This window comes from Coloeus monedula (assembly GCF_965178545.1).
Source record: "Coloeus monedula genome assembly, chromosome: 8".
Lineage (NCBI taxonomy): Eukaryota > Metazoa > Chordata > Aves > Passeriformes > Corvidae > Coloeus > Coloeus monedula.
The window spans coordinates 18378874-18398930 of NC_138788.1; the positions used below are offsets into that span (position 1 = coordinate 18378874).

The 20057-nt window shown below is 38.3% G+C and overlaps 1 protein-coding gene across 9 annotated transcripts in view; it reads left to right on the plus strand.

Annotated features, from left to right (window-relative positions):
* The first annotated feature begins 599 nt into the window (after nt 1–599).
* Nucleotides 600–20057, plus strand: part of PPP3CB (protein phosphatase 3 catalytic subunit beta) — a 47260-nt gene continuing 27802 nt past the window's right edge. For 6 of the 9 annotated variants that reach the window (XR_014226606.1, XR_014226607.1, XM_082286013.1 and 3 more), the window contains exons 1-5: nt 601–989; nt 11560–11760; nt 13852–13976; nt 16063–16174; nt 17054–17199. Coding sequence is in view for 7 of the 9 variants with exons in the window: in XM_082286013.1 (XP_082142139.1) it covers nt 920–989; nt 11560–11760; nt 13852–13976; nt 16063–16174; nt 17054–17199 (654 nt within the window). In the remaining 2 variants the exon portion in view is untranslated. Of the gene's footprint in view, nt 990–11559; nt 11761–13851; nt 13977–16062; nt 16175–17053; nt 17200–20057 lie in introns of all 9 variants that reach the window. The other 3 variants (XM_082286017.1, XM_082286018.1, XM_082286014.1) reach the window with 2 other exon arrangements.

Below are 20057 nucleotides of genomic sequence, written 5' to 3' on the forward strand. Positions count from 1 at the left end.
GGACTTACTGCTCTGCACACCATTTGCATGGTTTGTATAGAACGTAAGGGCTATAATCTGCTGCCTTTGCCCAGACCGGGCCGTGGTGCAGAGCCTCTGCCCCCTTGTCAGCCTGCGCAGCTTTAGGGCACGTCAGGGATGAGGCGGGGCAGCTCCTGCCGCCGTACCCAGTGCCATCCATATTCTTTCGTCCACTCTTTTTCAGCTCCAGGGGGGAAGCAGAGAAGTCTGGCTTAATTATCTGGTACTGGGAGCTTGCCCCAAGCTGTGGCCAGGTTCTCACTGAGGGGGAACTTCTCTTTCCTCCTCCCTTCCTGCCGTTCTAGCGCCCGGTGAGGGCACGGGCGCTGCCCCTCTCTCCGCGCTGGTTGCCTCGCCACCCCACAACATGGCTCCCACAGCTGTGCCACCCCCGGCCCCACGGAGCTCTCCAAGGTGGCTGCCGGCCTTCGCCCGCGCGGGGTCGCTGGGGGCCGGGCCATCCGCCGCACCGCCCCCTCAGCCCCGGCCTGGCGCCCGCCCGTCCCGGGGCGGGGGCGCTCCGGCCGTCTCGCCCGCCTCTCCCTGCTGTCCGGGGCGCGCCTGGAGGCACCGGGCCGCATTCCCCGCCCCGCCCCGCGCCCCGTCCCAGGTCGGGCGGGAGTCTCGCCGCGGTCCCGGTCGGGGCCGGGAGTTCCGCGCGCTCCCGCGGTGCCCGGCGGGCGGCGGCGCGGTGCATGCCGGGCCCGGGGCGGACCGTCCCCGCGCTGCGCCAGGAGCCGCGAGCCGCGCCCGCCGCCATGTTCCGCCGGGCCGCCGCCGCCCGGCGCCTGTAGCCGCCCCCGCCCGCCCCGCCGCGCCCCGCCAGCCGCCGGCGGAGGGGCGGACGAAGGCGCTGCCGCGCCCAGCAGCCGCCGTCGGAGCCCGGCAGCACCCAGCGATGTCCGCCAAGGAGGGGAGCAAGGTGCTGCTGCTGACGCCCCACGCCACCAGCGAACGCGCCGTCAAGGGTGAGCGTCCCGCCGTCCCGCAGAGGGAGCATGGCTGCATGGCGCGGCGGGGCCGTGACCCCCGCCCGAGTGCCGGGGCCCGCCTGGGCGCGGAGAGGCGGCCCGGCCGTGGGGAGCGGTGCCCTCCACGTGCGGGCCGGGCTGCCCTGCCCGCAGGTGGGGACGGGAGCGCAGCCCGGCACCGTGCGGAGGCGTAGGATGCCCGCACGGGCGTGGGAGTACCCGGGGTGGGCTCTGCTGAAGGCGGGGGACGGAGCGGGGCGCGGGCAGGCCCGTGAGGGCGGCGGGGCCGCGGATGGCAGCGGTGGCCGGGGCCTGCGGGCCTGGCGCGTCCCGCCCGGATGCGCTGCCCGGAGCGTGTGCGGGGCTGGCCGGGGGCACCGCCGTATCCCGACCCCTCCGCGCCCCGGCTCTGCGGGGCTTTTCCGCTGTCTGCGCAGGGGAGAGCCCTGTAATTGCAGACGCTGACAGCGCCGGGGAAGAGCGAGTGGGAAGGTGCTGCCGCTCGTTCTATTGGCTGCTGTTCTCAGGTTCTGGTTCTGATGGAGAAAAATCACCTTGATCTATTTCTTTGTGGCCTTCCCTGGTAATCTCGTGGGGACCCGTGAAAAGTCAAACGTTATACTTCTTAGGAGAAAAAGTAAAGCATTTTATAGTAGATATATCTGTCTAAAACTAGGGTGGTCTAGCGACCAAAATGGTATAAAATAGCAAGTTCTTTTCTCTGAACCCCATGAAGTGTGTCATTTTAGTTTTTGTGAGGCAAATAATCCTTTGCAACCAGAACATCCTGAAATATGTGTGTTAGACCTAAATTGATAGTTAATGGTATATCTAGTGCCTCAAAGAATTCCTAGGTTGTGTTTACTCAAGTTGCACATCATTTTATTTTGATCCCAGTGGCTTTCATATTGAACTGAATTCGGTGGTGTCAGTGTGGACAATTTCTATGGCAGGCCTGGGCTGTTGGAAATCACAGGTGTATGCAAGCAGTCTGCTTTTAAGACTGACATTCCTAGGAACACAGGGTCTGACTGAGTTCGAAGGGGTGCAGAACAGGGGGCCTTGAGAAATGAAAAGGATGCATTTGTCTTCAGCAGGTGTTAATTAAAGCCTTGGAATCCCACTGTATGTTTTGGACATTGGCATGTTTTCTAGTAAACTGGAGAGCTTTACTCGCAATAAGTTGTTACTCATTTTGAATTGCTTAACCTGTTGATTTGTTTGACAAATTGCAAGGGTAAAAGTAGAAAATATTAAAACCAAGTCTATTGGAAACCTGTACTCATTAGTGCTACTTCAGTGTGTGGTGTTTAGGCGTGCTGAATTTTTGTACCTTTACTGCAGTTTGTGGTAAGAAGTTAAGTTCTTCAAACAATGTAAAAGAATTAATAGTAAGTGATCAGATACTTTAGAACGCAGTGGAAAACCTGGTGATTTCCAATCACTTAATAATTCAGCTTGTTAAATGTGACCTATGCATCTGGTTGTTTAAAATAATAGTTAAGACTTGCTTCATTCTAAGCAGAATAACTGCCCAAGCTTGCAGTATTTCTTTGAACCTGGATGTTAGGATGCAGAACTGTTGTAATCAGTCTTTGATGGCTTCATCTGACATAATTACAACCAGTTCATATAGCAGCAGTTTTCTATACCTTCTGTTGACCTGTCTTATCCATCCCTATCATGCTGAATCACTGGCTTCTGGAGAAAGCCTGGCCAGTTGTGCCAAGCTGTCTGTGTTATTGCTACGAAGGACAGGGTGGTTTGGTTTCCCCTCCCCCATTAGGTGCAGTGCAGTTGGAAATATTTTTTTTAGACAGTGACCCCAGAAGTGCAAGATTGCAGGTTATGTCAGTCCTAAGTGGGAGTATCTGTGCAGTTTGTTGAAACCATGCTGAAATGTGACAACTGTGTCACATCCCTCTTCACAAACAGATGCATTGCCTCTCACATACCAAGAAACATTCACCATACTCTTTCCTGTTATACAATGAATAGGTCTTTTATAATGTCTTAGATTCTTAAGAAAAGCCACAGAGAAAATGTAGTAATATTATCTGGTGTATCCGTGTATTGGTCCGTAATTCAGCTTTCGTGCTCTCTATATACTGTGTCTTATTGGGAGAAAATATGAATTCAGGACTTAAAGCTTGCTGTTATTTGCATTATATATCTTGATTTTATTTAAATTTTACTTTCTTTCTCTGTATCACTGGAAGAGGAGGATAAAGAACAGAATCCATTAAATTTCACAGGCTTTGAGAAATTGAATTCTTTACCACTTCTGTGTTAGCAGAAATGAGCAAGAGATGCTCACTCAAGAAGAAATTATTGAATTACTGTATCATCAGTAACTAATCTTTTCTAAGAAGGTAGGGTAATGATTAGGATGTGTCCCCCTTCATATTTTGACTTCTATATTTAGCAGCTGATGGGAAGTACAAATATGTACAAATATGTAGAGAAGTATTTGAAAGTCTATCAGGTATTATATCAGATAGATACATATAAAATAAACATAATAATGACTTTAAATATGCAGTCTAGCTGTGTTGTTTAGCCTATCTTTCCAAGTATGAATCGTCTCATCAAAGGTCATTGGTTGCTTTTAAAGTGTATAAAAAGCTCAAATTTTCTTTTTACACCACTTAGTTAAATTTCCTAAGTAATTTGTACTTACAGAGTTTCCTATAAATTAATGGTTAGCTATGAAACCGAAACACCTTAAAGTCAGCTTTTGGCATTTGGTTCCCAAAAGGTGTCTTGTGATGAGGCTTTTGTTACTGCTTTTTTTTTTTTTTCTCTCCCCAAATAGGGATGAGAAAATGTACTTGTTGTTCTGATTCACTGTTTACTAAAGCACCCTCTCCATCTTTGAAGGATACTTAGTGTTTTACTGTCCTGTGAAACAGAGTAGTTCCCTTTGTTATGTTCTGTCAAAATCTTTTTTCTGTAAACTGCTCTTGATACTTAAATGTTGTATCTGGTTCTTTGGGTTTGCCTTTCTTGTTGGATGACAATTGACTGACTTCAGTCGGCTCACCTCGCCTTTCAGCATGTGACTTTCAAGCTTCAAATTTGTCAATGTATCTTTTCTACTGAAACAACTGTTTTGCTACCTTGTAGTAAAGTACTTTTCCCTGGTAAGGATGAAGAAGTGCTTGTAAATTCACACTGTTTGATAGAGTGCTCCTGGGCATGGCAGGGATGAGCCTTCATTGCCTTTACTTTGAGGGCAAAGCATCAGGGCTTCTCTGACTCACTTGTGGGTAGTTGTACTTGGAAGTGCTCTATCCTCCCAGCATTACACTGTGGGTGTTGCTAGGCCTTGGGAAGCAATCCATGGGACCTTGTCATGCTGACCTAATGCTAAATTTGGAGATTATGTCTGTTCTTCCGGAAATGGAAGGATTCAGTATTCCTTTGTTTTGGATAAAAGTCATGGTACAGTCTGATTGGCAGACAATCATTTTAGATATTAAATGGAAGCTTATTGAAACAGCTCTTTAGAGAAACCCAAAGAGATGTAACTCATATCCTTGAGCAGGCTCCTAAATTAAGGTTCTGATAGCTACTTTTGAACAATTACGCCCATGTAAGGAGAAAAAGAAATCATTGCAGTATTTAAATTTATAATTCAGAGTCTGGTTTTAAAAAAAGGTAAAAGGTTAAAAGTTGACAGGCAGTATGAAGCCTGCTTTAAAAATATTATATGGCACTTATGCTGCTGGCCAGAAATTATTCTAACATCATCCAGAAAAGCAGCAGTGTATAGAGAGTATTAAAAGTTCATATTTAAAAAAAAAGAAAGAAAAATTTAAAATCACAGTTTTGTTTTGGGGGAGAGACAATGGAATGGAACTGAATTCTGACAAGTAAGTGTTTGACTGGTCTTTTTTTGTTTTAGGGGATATTTAGAGTGCTTAAATATTGAAATAATAACAAAACCCAAAAAACCCTACGCAAAAATGGAAGCCTGCTTAGATTTCAGTAGGGCAAATTGGCAGTTGAGGGCTGGGAAGGTAAGGGCAGAGCACAAAAATCTGGCAACTGCTTACATGTGTGTTTATTGTTTAAGGAACTAAGGACTCCTTCACACATGAGTCATTTCTTATTACTGAATGGATCAAATAATTCTCTCATTGAAATATAAGTGGTTTCAAAACATATCAACAAAAGAAATGTTCTCCAAAAAATATCCCAGGATCAGAAGATATTTGTCTGGTGGTTCTAAAGGAATTATTTGGGGGTTTGGGATACAAAATTATGGGTTTATTTTCAATAACCTGTGGCATATCTCATCTTCTGAGTCTGAGGGATGGAGCACAGCAGCATTTTCTAAAAAAATTCTAGATTGCACTGGAGAACTGTTGATCAATAAGTTTAATTTAAACAGATTCATGGCACTTGTAAGAAAGAGTGGACTAACTATATCCCTGGCAAATACAGTGTTAAAGAGGAGTTGGTACAGTTTCATAGATGAAAATCAAGAGAAATTGTTAGAATATTTTGAAGGATCCAGTGAGCTTTTTCATCCAGGCAAAACTATTCATCAGGCATTGAAGTCTTTAAAGTAAGCAAAAGAAGAAATACCCTCTTCTGGATCAAAATTAATTAGGTGAGAAAGGATGTGAATAGGTAGTAAACTCCCATGGTGGAGAGAGGTTAACATCTGTCATCTGTGCTCTTTAAATGTGTTGACAAGTTCTTTAGAAAACAGAGTGAATGGCAAATAGTAACACTTATCCAGGACAGCAAATTTCCAGAGATGCTTCAGGAAGCTCTTGTTAGACTGAGTGCCTGGTAAAGAAGTTGTAGGAGATACTGTTCAGATAAAGACAGAGCAGACTCTACAAAGGACAGAACAATTCTTGCTTAAACATGGAAGGCAGTGAACTTGGGAAAGAAATATTAGGATCTGTATGGATAACATTCTGAAAATGTTATTGCAGTGGCAGTCAAATGGTCTGATAAGAATTCAGGGAGTATTGGATGACCAATTTAGAAAAAAGAGATTGTACCATCATGCATTATATGTATTTTGTGTTATATGTGCATCTTGAACAACAGCATGTAATTTTGTTCCATCTTCCTGATTTTTTTGTTTATGTAAAGGTATGTTCAGAGGCACATAGTGCCTTTTGGACAGGGTGGAATGACAAAAGTGACAAGTCTGTGGCTTGGAAAAGGAGTGGTTTAATAGGGGATAGAATTAGGTATTTCTTACCTTACAAGTGGTATTTAATGGAAAAATTGATTAGGAAGCAACTGTAATTCTTGTCTTCCTGTGAAAAGGAGAAATGTGGTACTCAACAAAATAGAAAAGGTGTGAAATACCTTTTCATATAACGTGTGATTCAAATTGTGGAATTTGTAGCAATAAGGTGCACTGGAGGCAAAAACTATGAAAATGTCTATTCAGAATCTGGACAAAATAGCAGAAAACAGTTCTAGCAGTGGTCGTGAACATGATAGTCTGGATGAAACTCTAGAGAAAATCTGTAAACCACCCTGTTTGGACAACAGAGTATGGAGAGGGAAAGATCTATTCATCCATCATTGCCAGAAGCACATTTAAGCACTTAAGTAATCTTTTGGCAAAACACAGTGTGGCCATTTTAATGGCAGGAGTATCTTTAAATACTTTTCAAACAAACAGTTGTATTTTTCCTGTGAGGAACTTCCAAAAACATCAACCAAGTTAATTGAAAAACTACACAGACAGTATAAAAGATGAATGAACACACCACAGCATGCAAGATATATCCATAGTTTCATTTGAGATTTAAAATTCTATGAAACTTTTGAGACTGCAAGTACATGATAAGTGAGGATGAAATAAATAGTACCTTCAGTGCTGTTGTAGGGTTTACGGTTTACAGGGCCCTTTTTCTTGATTCTAGAATCCTGGCTAATACAGCAGGAGCCTTGCATTCAAAGAAACTTCGGGATATTTTTTGTAATTTGCAAGAAACTGACTTTGCTGGATCTGTGCTTCCTTGTTTGAGGTGAATAGGGTAACTTGTGGTTTTTGTCAGCTATTGATTGTAGCTTTCTGATTCCAGTAGATGCGGCTGTGTATTTGTGCTTATCTAGTATTTTCAAGGTTGCTGGTCCACAGACCATCTGTGATGTCTTTATGCTATTTCTTTTCAAATCTGTTCTGCCAGTGCAGAAGGATTATTGGATGTATTCTGTCCTTAGCAGTTATGGGTGCTGCATCTTTTCCTTCTGTAGGAATGTTGGCAGAGATGTGAAAACTCCAGGGACAGACTGAAAGATATAGTAGGTGTTAGGCTTTGTGATTCTTCTGAGTGAGAATACATAGCAATGCATTTATAAAACCAAAAGACCAGAAAAGGTGACTAAACAACAGAAACACCACAGACCACTCTGCTATCATGATAATAAACCTGCTGACAAAATGAAGAATGCTGGCCTTTCTGTCACAGAACACCGTGGTTGTATTGATACATGGTACATTTGGTGGAGACAAACATATATGCTGTTTCATGTATACCTATCACTGAAGCAACAAATTCTTTGCAAACAGAATGTCTGTGTTTAGTAACCTTAGTAATGTGAGGTGAGACTTTATCTCTGAAATCAAAACATTCTTGAAACAGAAAATGCAATCTGGGATATTGAGCGGGTTTTAACAGCCAAAACTAAATTCATGAAACATGCCATGGGCTCCTGATGGTAGAGGAAAAATGGCTAATTTTCTGTCCCTGTGAGAGACGAAGAATTATTTGAGTTTTACAGTTATAAGGACAGAAACAATTTTGCTCATGAAAGTACAGTACCTTGTACAGTTGATCCTTGATGCTTTTTCTTACATTAGTCTAGAGGCTTTGATCTCATCTTGTTTCATGAGCCTATTCCAACAGGGTGTCTCTTGATACAAGCCAGATTTAACTGAGGTTATTACAATTGAGCATATATATATCAGCATGGTTTAAATTTACAATATCTACATGTAAATTTTTATGAGCAGCTACTGTTGTACTCTGTTACTAGCCAGTGTGAGATCTGCTTTGGGTCTGGAAGTAGCGTGTTTGTGTTAGTTGCCATATTGCACCTCTCAGCAGGGATTATGATATTGGATGAAGTGCCGCACTAATGTAGTTTTTCTGCTTTGAACTTCTTGCTACGTACTGGGAATTTATCCCTTCAGATTGGTGCTATCCTTTGAATCTCCACAGCATGCTTTATTGTAAGATATCAATGGACCCAGAGACTTGTAGAAAGTCAGTGTAGAACTAGGTTTAGAGGTTTTGCTTTCTATATCTTATTAGTACTGCAGTATAAAGGAAAGGTGCTTTTTTTCCTCTTTGTTAGTGCATATACAAGTAGTAATAAAAACCCATCAAAATATTTTTATTAACACGTCCCAAAAGCTATTCACTGCTTTTTTTCCCCAAAACTATTGTTTACATTTTTTGATCAATATATTTAAATTGTATCATCCATATATATTTCTAAAGTGAAATTGATTGATTTTGACTAGCAAGCAATGGTTTGTTGTAGAAAATCTGGTTCGTGGTTGGAAATCATGATGTGTTACATTTGTTATTAACATCTATACTTTTACTAATAAGATACAATCTGTTATTTTGTACTGCAGTGTGTATTACTTTAGAGATTGATCTCTAGATACTTTTCTATTGTTTAGCTTTGCTGGGAATGGAAGAAGAGAATCCTTTAATGCCCAACACCATGTTATTTCCTTAGGGTAATTCCTCTTAATTACCATTCCGTTACAGTCCCGAGAGCACATGTTGTGCACAAAGACTTTAAAACATGGATTATATTTCTGTCTTGGAACACATCATGCTGCAATTCTTTTTCCTTAGGCTATAACATTCTATGACTACTTCATCAAAGGTTTAATTAAACCCATTAGTTTGCAGAAATTGTCTACATGCTTCAAAAATCATCATCCTTAACTTATTAAAAGAGGTTGTTTGTAATATTTTTCAAAGGTATGCCCTCTAATACAGTGTTAACTATTGCTGGGACAAAAAGTATAAAATGGAAAGAAACAGTTTTTGTATTAAGTATTACTTTTTAGTCACTGGATGATGCAGATCGTGGCTCAAATCTTTAGCAATATTTTATTCTGCCTTCTCTGAAAATTACTCTTAAGAAATCCTTCTTGAGCAATGGGAAAATACATGTATTGTGTGAAAAGGATTTTGTTAAACTCTGAGGAACTAGTTTTAAGACTTCATACTTCATTTTTTCATGAGGCAAATATAACTTTAGAGATGCTTAATTACTTCTCATACCACAGTCGTGGGCTTTGGGCATTATGGGTAATGAACCCCTGGATACAGAGTTTTAAATTTGAGTCTTCATAAGTATATTAATTCAAATAATTTGACACTGGATTAAAACAGCTGGTTTTTTAGCCTCCCAGAAAATATAACTTGATAGAGAAACTCAAAGCTATAGTTTGTTAAAATAGATATTTTTGTGCTAATCAGATCTGATATGTGTTAAGTAGATATAAGGACATTATTAAGAGAAGAAAATTTCATTTACCACGGACTTCGAACCTCTGAAATATCTGAACTGTCATAAGAAAGGGGTCTTTCTGAATACTGCAGCCACTGGTAGTTGTAGTAAGTCAGTAATGATTTGCACTTTTGAAAATGAAGAACAGGTGGTCACCTCAACAGACCATTCTCTGCCACACCCTCTATCTACCCCAAAAAAACTCCAAAAAGAACAAACAGTCACCTTTCACCTAAGTAGATCTGAATAATACTAGGATTAATGAAGCACAGTTCTTAGAAAACTGTGTCTTGGAGGTGACTGACTTTGGTTCTGGGTAGGTGTGTGAGATCTCTAATGTGTTTGAAACGATTAAAGCAGGAGAAATCTCCTTTGTGAGTTGTCTGGTCTCTCCTAAAAGGACAAACTCAACTTTGAGTTGCTGAAGGCAGTTGTGGGCCCACAAATAATGTATTAAAAAAAGTGGGGCAAGAAAGAGCCTAAAACTAATTCATGTACAGATTGATATAAACTTCCAGATAATGTAAAAAATAACATTAAGAGAATCTGAAGGTTGCAAAGTTAAGTTCAGAAAAGCAGTGAATATTATAACTGATGCTTGCATGGTTATAATTAAAGTATTTTAAAAAATTAGATTTATTTTGTTGGAATAATTAATTTCTCTTTTCAGAGCTAGATTTATGTTTTTAAACAATTGTGCATAAAACAGAAGTGGTTCTTTTGATAACTAAGTTAAGTTTATTAACATTTGGACTACATGGAATTTTAACATTTCTGAGTGAAATTTGAATTACTGATAGAGGGGACTGAAGGAAAGGCATGTCATTTCTCTTTTGTTAATCAAATACTTTATGTCCACAAAAAAGTGGTCAATTTGTTCTACACTGTGTAAAGGCACATTTTTCAGCTTCTTCCTACCTAGAAACTTTTATAAGAGGAATAGTAGACATATCTCTAGTTTATTTTCTAGACTAATTTAATTTCAGTGAATATATGTATGATTTATGCATCAGTTGTTTTATTGATAGATTTTTATTATTTAATGAAAGAGAAGGGTAGCAATGTGTTACTAGTAATCTAGAAATCGACTTCACGAAGTTAGTGAATGTTTCAGTGTCTAAGCGTTGATTTTTGGAATGTAAAGTTTGACTTCAGAGAGTAAGAAAATAAGTATGAATAATCTATCTACAAGTGTATTCATACTACTAGTTCTTAGCTCTGAATAGATGTGCTGCTCCCATTTTTCTCTTTTAACATACAATATTTAAATGGCAAGAAACAGAATGGTTTTGCTTCTGTTTTAGTTCATTCTTTCAACAGTAGTTATGCTTGAGGAGAGGACAGGGTCAGATTAGTTTTATTTCCTGTAGCATCCTGAGTGCCATGGTACTGCTTAGTGGCAGTTTTGAAGTATCCTCTTTTTCCATAGCTCACATGCGTATTTCACTTGTGCAGTAACTGAGCTGCTGCCAACTGCCAAACGTGCTGTCTGGGCAGCTGCTGAGCCTGCTTGGGTCCCCAGCTACTGCCTGCTGGCTCCTTTTATTTCTAGTCTTTTGAACAGTATTGGATCCTTTTCTTGATAGCTTTGCATTTGTTTTGGTGGTTGCGTTGTTTGGTTGAGGGTTTTTGGTGGGTTTTTTTCTTCTGAGGCTTCAATGATGGGAGAATTTTTAATGCTTTTGAAAGTCCGAGTGGCTATTACATGGATAATCCTGCATCATCAGTACTTCATGCATCCTTCAGGGAATGGTGGTATATTGGAAAGAGATTATTTCACTTTGCAAAGTCAGTTTTGACTCTTCCAGATATTGTACATATTACTGTGCCTTCTAACTACATTTTATAGTTTCTACAACCTTATTTTTTAAAATATATACACAGCACTGCTCTGTCCAGATTTTAATGATGTCATAAAATTGGTTGGTGAAAAGACAAGTTCGCTACTTGGGATAGCAGCTATTCCGTGATAGATCCCTTTTCCTAGATGGACTGTGTTTTTAAAATAGCATTGTTGTCACTGCCATTTATTCTTTTTAAATTTTAGCTGTCCCTTTTCCACCAACACATCGCTTGACGTCTGAAGAAGTATTTGACACAGATGGAAGACCAAGGGTTGACATTCTGAAGAACCACTTGATAAAGGAAGGTCGAGTGGATGAAGAAATTGCACTTAGAATCATCAATGAGGGTGCTGCAATATTACGGAGGGAAAAAACTATGATAGAAGTTGAAGCTCCAATTACAGGTAATATTTCTAGGTAGTTTCATACATAATTAAATTTGAAAAAAATTTGAAAAGATTTTTTCAGTAGTAGAATTTGTCTTAAAATGGCTAAATTAAAATTTCTCTGTTAGTCATACTGAATTATCCCTCACAACTGCATTTGCCTAACAGTCTGCACATTGTTTTGCAAAATGAAGGCATTAAACCTATTGAAAAAGCTAGTAGGATTGGTATTAAAATTGGGAAAAAAGAAGGAAGTAGTTAAATGCTGTTAAAATATGGATTTCTAATTCCTGCAATATTATACGTAGGAATAAAGGCATCTACCTGAACTCAGGATAATCCTGAAATCTAAATATGTGAAGAGAAGCTAATTATTGTGGTTTGAAACAAATACTGTCAACTGGGATTCTTAGTAAAAAATACACCTTCATATTCATCTGTAAGTGAGACTGGTGATTGCATGTAAAACCACGTTCTTGTGAGAGTAGTGGTACTGATAAAGATTGTTTTAGCATCTTTGACACTAGGGCCAGATCCACTGGGATACAAAACTGACTTTAGGGTTTTCTTGAATATTTTCATAGTTTGAACAGCTCTATTTCTGTTTGACCTGGTGAAAGGTGGAATTTGGTGTCCGTTTATACTTTTATTTATAAACAATCTAGACTCAGAGACAGTAGTTTATGTTGCATGTCTGTTATTTATGATTATGAAAGTAGATCTGCTTTTTATGTTCAAACTGGATTTTCTTTCATCTGAATGTGTTTTCTTCTAAATGGATTTATATAAAATTAGTGTCTGAAAGCTTCTTTTAGGGCATCAGCTTGCTATTTGTTAGTATTGGGTAAATGGAAACTTTACATCAGTACATCGTTATTACTGTTGACATTTAAAAAAAAAAGAATGATTGAAATGCTGCTAACTACTAAGTGGCTGAATGAGCTCAGAGTCCTTTGAAGTTCCAGATAAACTCAAAACTGAAGTTTGTTTAGCATTTTTATATTTCTGTTTGTACAGGTAATTGGTATATTGGCAACTTAAAAAGGAGGGAAGTTCTTTCAGTGGTTGAGTAGAAGTCATAATGAAAGAGACATAAAAGAGTGCACATTCTATTTAATCTCATATTTTGTAGGCTGTGATGACAAATGGTCTGCTCAAAGAGAATAACAACCTTTAAAATGTGGTGTGCCATATCCAGTATTTCTTTCCAGAATTAGGACAACTTTCTTTCCTTCAAAAATTTTACTGATTAACTCTAAGAAGTCCGAAGATGCTATTTATCAGTTGATCAGTGACATTTTGCATCAATGAAAGGCATAGTCTGTCAAATTCCTGTTAATTGTTGCCAGTGACACATTATGCAGAAGTGAGAAGGCAGATGCTGACTTCCATTGAACTGGGAACTCCTATGGGAAAGAGGAGATAGGAGCAGTTGTCTCTTCCATGCATTTTTTAATTACTTTTTTTAAAACTGTGAGGTGATCTGGTTTTGCTGTACACTCCTTAAAGACTTCCCATCTGCTGCTGTCTTTGGCACTTCTGCCTTCAGTTGCTGACCACTGGTCTTGTCCTATCTCATATTCTAAAAGCACAAGAAAAATCCACTGTTGAAATAGTGAACGTGGTTGTTTGAAGGAGAAGAGTAAGGAGAAGATACGATTTTATTAAAAGGTATGTTAGTCTGACTCAGAAACAAAAGCACTCTCCCTGCTTTTTTCAAGTTCACATGGACTCAGCAGATTGTTGCGAAGCAGCAGGCATTTTCAAATACATGTACCAAGGAGATTTTGCAAAGATACCTAAGGAGCTGGGGAGGACATTAAAGAGGTGCTGACAGCTTTCAAGACCTCAATGCTCAGTGCATTAAATGTGTTAGAAAAATACCCCCCAGTCGCCTGGACTCAAATAGAGCTATCATCAGCATTGTCACAGGTAGTGAAGACAGCATTTTAATGAAAAGCAAAGGGGGAACCTTCAAAAATTTCTGTTATTCCTGCTTTATACCTGCCTTTCCTCTTAATTAGAAGTACTTTGTGGCTGTTAACTATAACTTAGTAACTTTTCTGTTAGATATTTTTAAATTAATTCGAACAAAATTTTTGCTTGCAGTGTGTGGTGATATTCATGGCCAGTTCTTTGATCTAATGAAGCTGTTTGAAGTGGGAGGATCACCTGCTAACACAAGATACCTCTTCCTCGGTGACTATGTAGACAGAGGTTATTTTAGTATAGAGGTAACTGAATATATTAATCTGTTTTGTCCTAGTTTTTTTATAAGCACGCTTTCACTTAGGTTTTCGAATGAAATTTTAGGTCTGCTTTAACATGTGAATGTATTCTTCCTTGCTGTGCCTTCTCCTGTGACAAAGGCCTGTTTACAGCAGGATGTTGACCAGTTGTTCGGACTGTCCTGTTGAAATCGCCAGACTTACCCATTTTTTCTCCTCTTTCTCTAGCTAGTTGTCTAAAAGTTGAATTCTGTAACATTATTACACATAATGCTGCTTCTCTGGTAATATGTTTGTGTGTTTTTGGAGAACAGGTTAGTCATGAGTTTTTAAAATTATCATTTGTAATATTATCTGTTTAATATTATTAGCTGTTTGTTTTTATAAAAGAAACTAGTTTTATTTATATTATCAAATGTTTTTTAATAATTATTAATACTTTTCATTACTAAAATTCTTAGAGCAAATACAGATATTTCCTAAGGATGACCTGTGTTTCTGCCATTAATTTTTCAGTTACTTTGAATTCAAATAATTTTTTTAATTTTCAGCATGTTTATTAAGTATGCTACATTTCAAAGATATTCACTTATCCACATCGATTAGTTTCAGAGCATGGTTTTTAAGTTAAGTGTTCTTCTGGAACCAGCCTGGGAAGTGCCTCAGCTTGGGATCTCTTCATAGATACCAACTCTAATGGAATGGCATATCATTTGAAATAGTGTCATGCACGGTGTATTTCCTCTAATTTCTGTATTAAAATGTTGCACTTCAAATAATGTGTGGGTGTGTGCTGTGAAAGGCATGCACAATGCATTTTGGGGTTGTTAGAGATGGTAGCCAAACAGGAGATGTAGCAAGAATGATTGCTTCAAAGTCATCTTTAAGGAAAAATTTCAATAGACATTCCCTATTTATTAGTTTGATCTTCTTCGCCTGTTCATGATGATTACAAATAATGTAATTGTCCTAGAAAAAGGCATTTACATAGCAACTCTCTATGTTAATATATCAAAACCTGGTATGAAAGCTTTTCACTGTTACACTTAAAGAAACTTCTGAGCAATGATTGCTTTTGCATATTTTTACGAAGAAGATAAAAATTCAGTAAACAGTTTAGCAGTACTTCACAATAAAAATCTTTGATGTGTTTCTCAGTGTTTGCAGTGGTTTTTTGCAGTGTTCATTTGTTTTCTTTTTTCCTTCATGTACTCTGGTATTCTGTGCAAAATGTCTTTGAAGAATGGTAGCTTTGGGGTACTGGTATTGATTAAGAACAACAATAATAACAGCTTGCAGGTGACTTCAGTGAAGTCCAAAACTTCTGGGGTTTTGAGATTTCTGTGCTCAGTTAGAAGGACAAGAATTAGATTTGAAATTTATGAAATACGTTTTGGGCATTCAGGGCTGCTGGGTGGTAACAGGCTATAAACTGAAGTAATTGTGCATGTTCTTACCTCTGTCTTTTTGAGGGTTTGCTGCTGTTGTTGCAGTAATAATGATAGATAGAAAATCACTGTAATTCTTTGAGTTTGCTGCTTGTACACTGAAAAAGCAATCAGCTTTCCCAGTGTTTGGGGAAGGGATGATTTACTCTGTCCAGTTGAAGTTTAAAAGTTGTATCCAAATGATGTAGGTAACCTTAAGGGAAGTGATTTTGTCAGGTTGTTTTTGTTTTTTTTTTTTTACAGTCTCATTAATAAATGTCTGCTTTTCTTCTTATGCCAGTGTTTAGAATCATATATAAAATCAGATTTTAGGCAGAAACACGTACAGTATTAGTCTAGATGAAAGTGTTCTACAGTTTAATTCTGCTGAGTTTATTTTATTATTGAATATCCAGCAAATATAAGTATTTTTTCAGTATTCTGTGTGGCTGTTATTAGGAAAAGTAATAAGCAATTTGCCTAACTCATGTCCAGATCTGGACTCGGGGAAATAGTGCTGTTTTAAAATGACACATTAAGCAATAGTGACACAAAAAGCAGTGCTTTTTGAAACTGTTAACATCCTTACTCAGTGTTCCTCAGTAATAATTTCTAAAGTTCTTATAAACTAGTGTATTTTACTGCATATCCTGTTTTTTCAACAGTGCGTGCTGTACTTATGGGTCCTGAAAATTCTTTACCCAAGCACATTGTTTCTTTTGAGGGGCAACCATGAATGCAGACACCTAACAGAGTATTTTACCTTTAAGCAAGAATGTAAGTACTGTCTAAGAATATAAAATTAGCTTACTTCCAACCTGCTGATCTATAGTCTGTCATTGTGCTTGAGAGATGTTTGTCCCTTAGTTAATTAAGGCATTGCAAACATCTGGAGGCCCCCATTGACTTCTGTAGAATTGCTTGCAGTTCAGTGTGGCCTTGGAGTGCAAGAAGACAGCTGGCTGTAAATATATATTATGGAGTAAATTTTGATATAACAATCTTGATTTTAAAATCCTGGAGAGGAAGATAATTTTGCTGTGTTGGCTGTAGTCAGGAGTGCAGAGTAATTTGCTGAGCAGCATTGTAAAGCTAGCAAAAATCCCTACTGCAGGGTAATTTTTCCATTTGGAGGATTGATTTCAGCTATACTAGTAAGATAACTCTTTGGTGATGTAAGCTGTCTCTCCATTTGAAGGCTTGTATAACTTTTGATCCAGTGATAAATGGATCATTTGGCCTGGTAAAACCCCCTTTGGTGTAGGTAAAAATGGTGTAATCTATAATCAGTTCTTAGCTTTTCATTGTAAATGAGAATTCACAAATTTCTCAGTAGTATTTTATACTGAAGTATGCTGTATAATTGTACTAAAATATTAAATAATTCAGTGTTTGTTTTTTTAAACAAAAATAGTTTCTCCACAGTTGAGATAACAGAAGAAGTGAAAGCAGTTTATAGTTCTGCAAGAAAATAAGTCTTAGAAATGTGCTTGCTGTTGTGGTGTTTGGAAGTGCTCATTTAAACCCCAAAATACTCATTGTTTTGGGGTTTTTTTAAGCATTCACTTTGATATATGTTCTTATAACTATGATCCACTAGATTACTTCATCCATATATTATGGATTTTATAATGATTTCTGTTTTCTTTCCTGCAGGTAAAATAAAGTACTCTGAAAGAGTCTATGATGCTTGTATGGAAGCTTTTGATTGTCTCCCTCTTGCTGCTCTCTTAAATCAACAGTTTCTTTGTGTTCATGGTGGACTTTCACCAGAAATTAATACACTAGATGACATTAGGAGAGTGAGTATTTTGTGTATTTGAAAATAAGCAGAAATAGAGATATTTATATGATGTTATACAAAATCATCTTTATGAAGTTGTCAGTGTATTTTCTGTTCTTGTCTCTTGTTGAAGTGTAAATCAGGGACTGAAATGTAGGCTAAGTAGTATCATAATTAAAAACTCATAGATTATCTAGTGCATTTTTCATTAGTAGGCTTCATTGGGACAGGCTAGGACTGCTACAAAACACAACAAAAAAGAACCCTCAAAATCCCCACGTAGTTTTCTGAGACAGGTATTACATGTGAAGAGTTTCATATCCAATCAAAGCAATCCATTGTGTTTCTTTCCAGATAAGAGCTAGTGTTCTCATGGCTTCCAGGAGAGAATTTGTTGAAATTAATTGTAGTGTTAGAATTTTTTACTATATCTAACATCATATTTCAATTATTCTCGAATTTCTTTGAAAAAATTTTTGCTGTCTTAGATATATGGATTTTAGTTTTGACAAAGTGAGACATTGCAGTATTTAATAGAAATTCAGATTGCTGTTTAAAATGACAAATTTGGTAGGCATTTGAGTAACAGTTGAGTACGTCTCACTGTGGTAAATGTGCTGAGCATATTCATAAGAAGAATTTAAAAAGTTTTTTTAAAATTATACAATGGAAATACTAAGTAGTGATGTGCAATTTAAAGGGCAGAAGATTGTGATGACATGAGGTATCTGTTTCTAATAACGTGCTTTCTACTTGCATGGATGACTTGTCAGGTGGAGATTGCATCAGATGGGAATTTTCAAAGTCCACTGCTTTCCTTTTTGCATACTCCTTTTAGACTTCTTTAAGTTAACTTAGCTGACATCTTGATTGCCGCATTCAGAAATCAAAGCCATTCCTGTTGTGATTAGGAACAGCTAAAATGTAGATTATTTCAGCTTAAAATATACATAGGTAGTTCTAAGAAAGCTTTGGGATTTTAGGTAAGGATGGAAGAAAAAATGTGGTTTATCCACCTATGGAAGATGGTACGTGGGGGCCTATTTGTAAAAAAATCTAAATGTCAGAGAGAAAGTAAAAGCATGCTCCTAAATTGCTTTTATAGTGTATAAAAGTATATATTGACAGCCTATTTTGTCTTTTTATCTTCATTAATTGCATTTCTCATTTTCTTAGCATTTTCTCTTTTATTTGTGTTTCATTTTTTTTTTTTACCTCTCCCTTTCCTCAAATTTGTAGGCTGTCCAGTTGAATCTCATTTCTGAATTCACCATATTTATTCATTAGGGGTTTTTTGTACTGATTGGACAATTTCAGAGCCTCCAATGTCAGTTTATTTCACTTACAGATGTTACACTGCCAAGCAGAGTGGTGTGAGAGGAGAAGAAAATGGTAGAAACAGAGAGGAAGTATATTTACAAGAGCAGTGGTGTAAGTGGGAAAATGTACTGAGGCACATTGCATTGTCAAAGGAAATACTAACGTGTACAGAAATCCATATGCATTGTGCAGAGAGAGAGAAGTAAGAAAGCAAAGAGACTAAACAGTGCCATTCTGACAATGCCTTAATACTTCTCACTATACAGATGAAAAGAACCATGGTCAAGGCTTTTTGGAAAGTAATTTAAAGAAACCATATTCTGGAAAAACACTTTGGAAAGCCACTGTCTTAACAGGACTGTGGTTAATTTTTCTGGTAGTCTGTCTTGCAGCTAATCAGGTTTCAAAGTGTCAAGTAAATTAAACTAAAAGGTAATTCTCTTGTCTTGGCCTGTACTTTCAGATGTGCTTCTCTAATATTCAAGGCTACATTACGGTGAAATGTTTATATGCATATGTGAAAATCTGCATTGTATTTTGTTCTGATGAAAAACATGTTTATAAATGTAAGGCAGTGTTAATAGAACTGTAGCTTGGGCCTTTTTTGTTTTTAAAGAATCAGCTGGTAACCTGAAAAAGGCGCTATTCATGGATTGGCAGCAGCTTCGATGGCTGCATTAGACCTTGGCATGCACTGATATTTTTAATGTATTTAAATTAAATGGGTGATGTGAAATGCTCGTTTTGTATCTAGGAAAAAACCATATACTTGGAGTACAAGTGAGGTGTGTGAAATTACTTCTGTAAACAATCAAGACAATTGTATAATATTCCAAGCCTTCTGGTTTATTAGCTGAAGTTCTTATTAAGGAGAGGTCTTTGCTGCAAGGATGTAATTATTTGGCATAAAAGGGAAATCACAGCTCTATAAATAGTGCAGGAATCACCTAAGAAAAAAGTTGTATGCAGGGTGCAATTTCTTCTGGATGAAGTCTTTCATCAGTATTGATATGCAGGAAGGTGATTAAACTACACAATTTAAATTAATGTTTTTGCGGTCATAAATTTACTTCCAGAAGAGGACAGCTATCACACTAGGCACGATAGTGAATCCTAACCAGAGAGGTTGTTGTAGATGCTTCTCATTTCTGCCAAAATGGGAGTTTGTGAATCTTGAAGTAATCTGATTTTTATTCTCTGAACATCACTTCCACAAACGTTCTGATTGTCTTGGTAAAGAGTGTCTCTTTCAGACACATCAACTTAGAGATGGTGTTTAGTTGATCATTTACACTGCCAAGACTTCTACTGAAACAAAATGCCAGGAATTGTGATTTTTAAGCCTAGTATTTTAGAAAGAAGGAAGTATCCAGGTGAGATTATGGTGACTCTAAAAAAGAGAGACTGAGTTTTTTTCCCCATTTACAGCAGATGATCATTCTTTTGTTTAGCTCTTGGTGATATAAGACTTGGTCAGCTAATTGCCTTGAAATATATGGTGGCACTACTGGGAATCTGTCTTTGTAATACCTTGCTTCCTTTCTGTGGCCTGCTGAA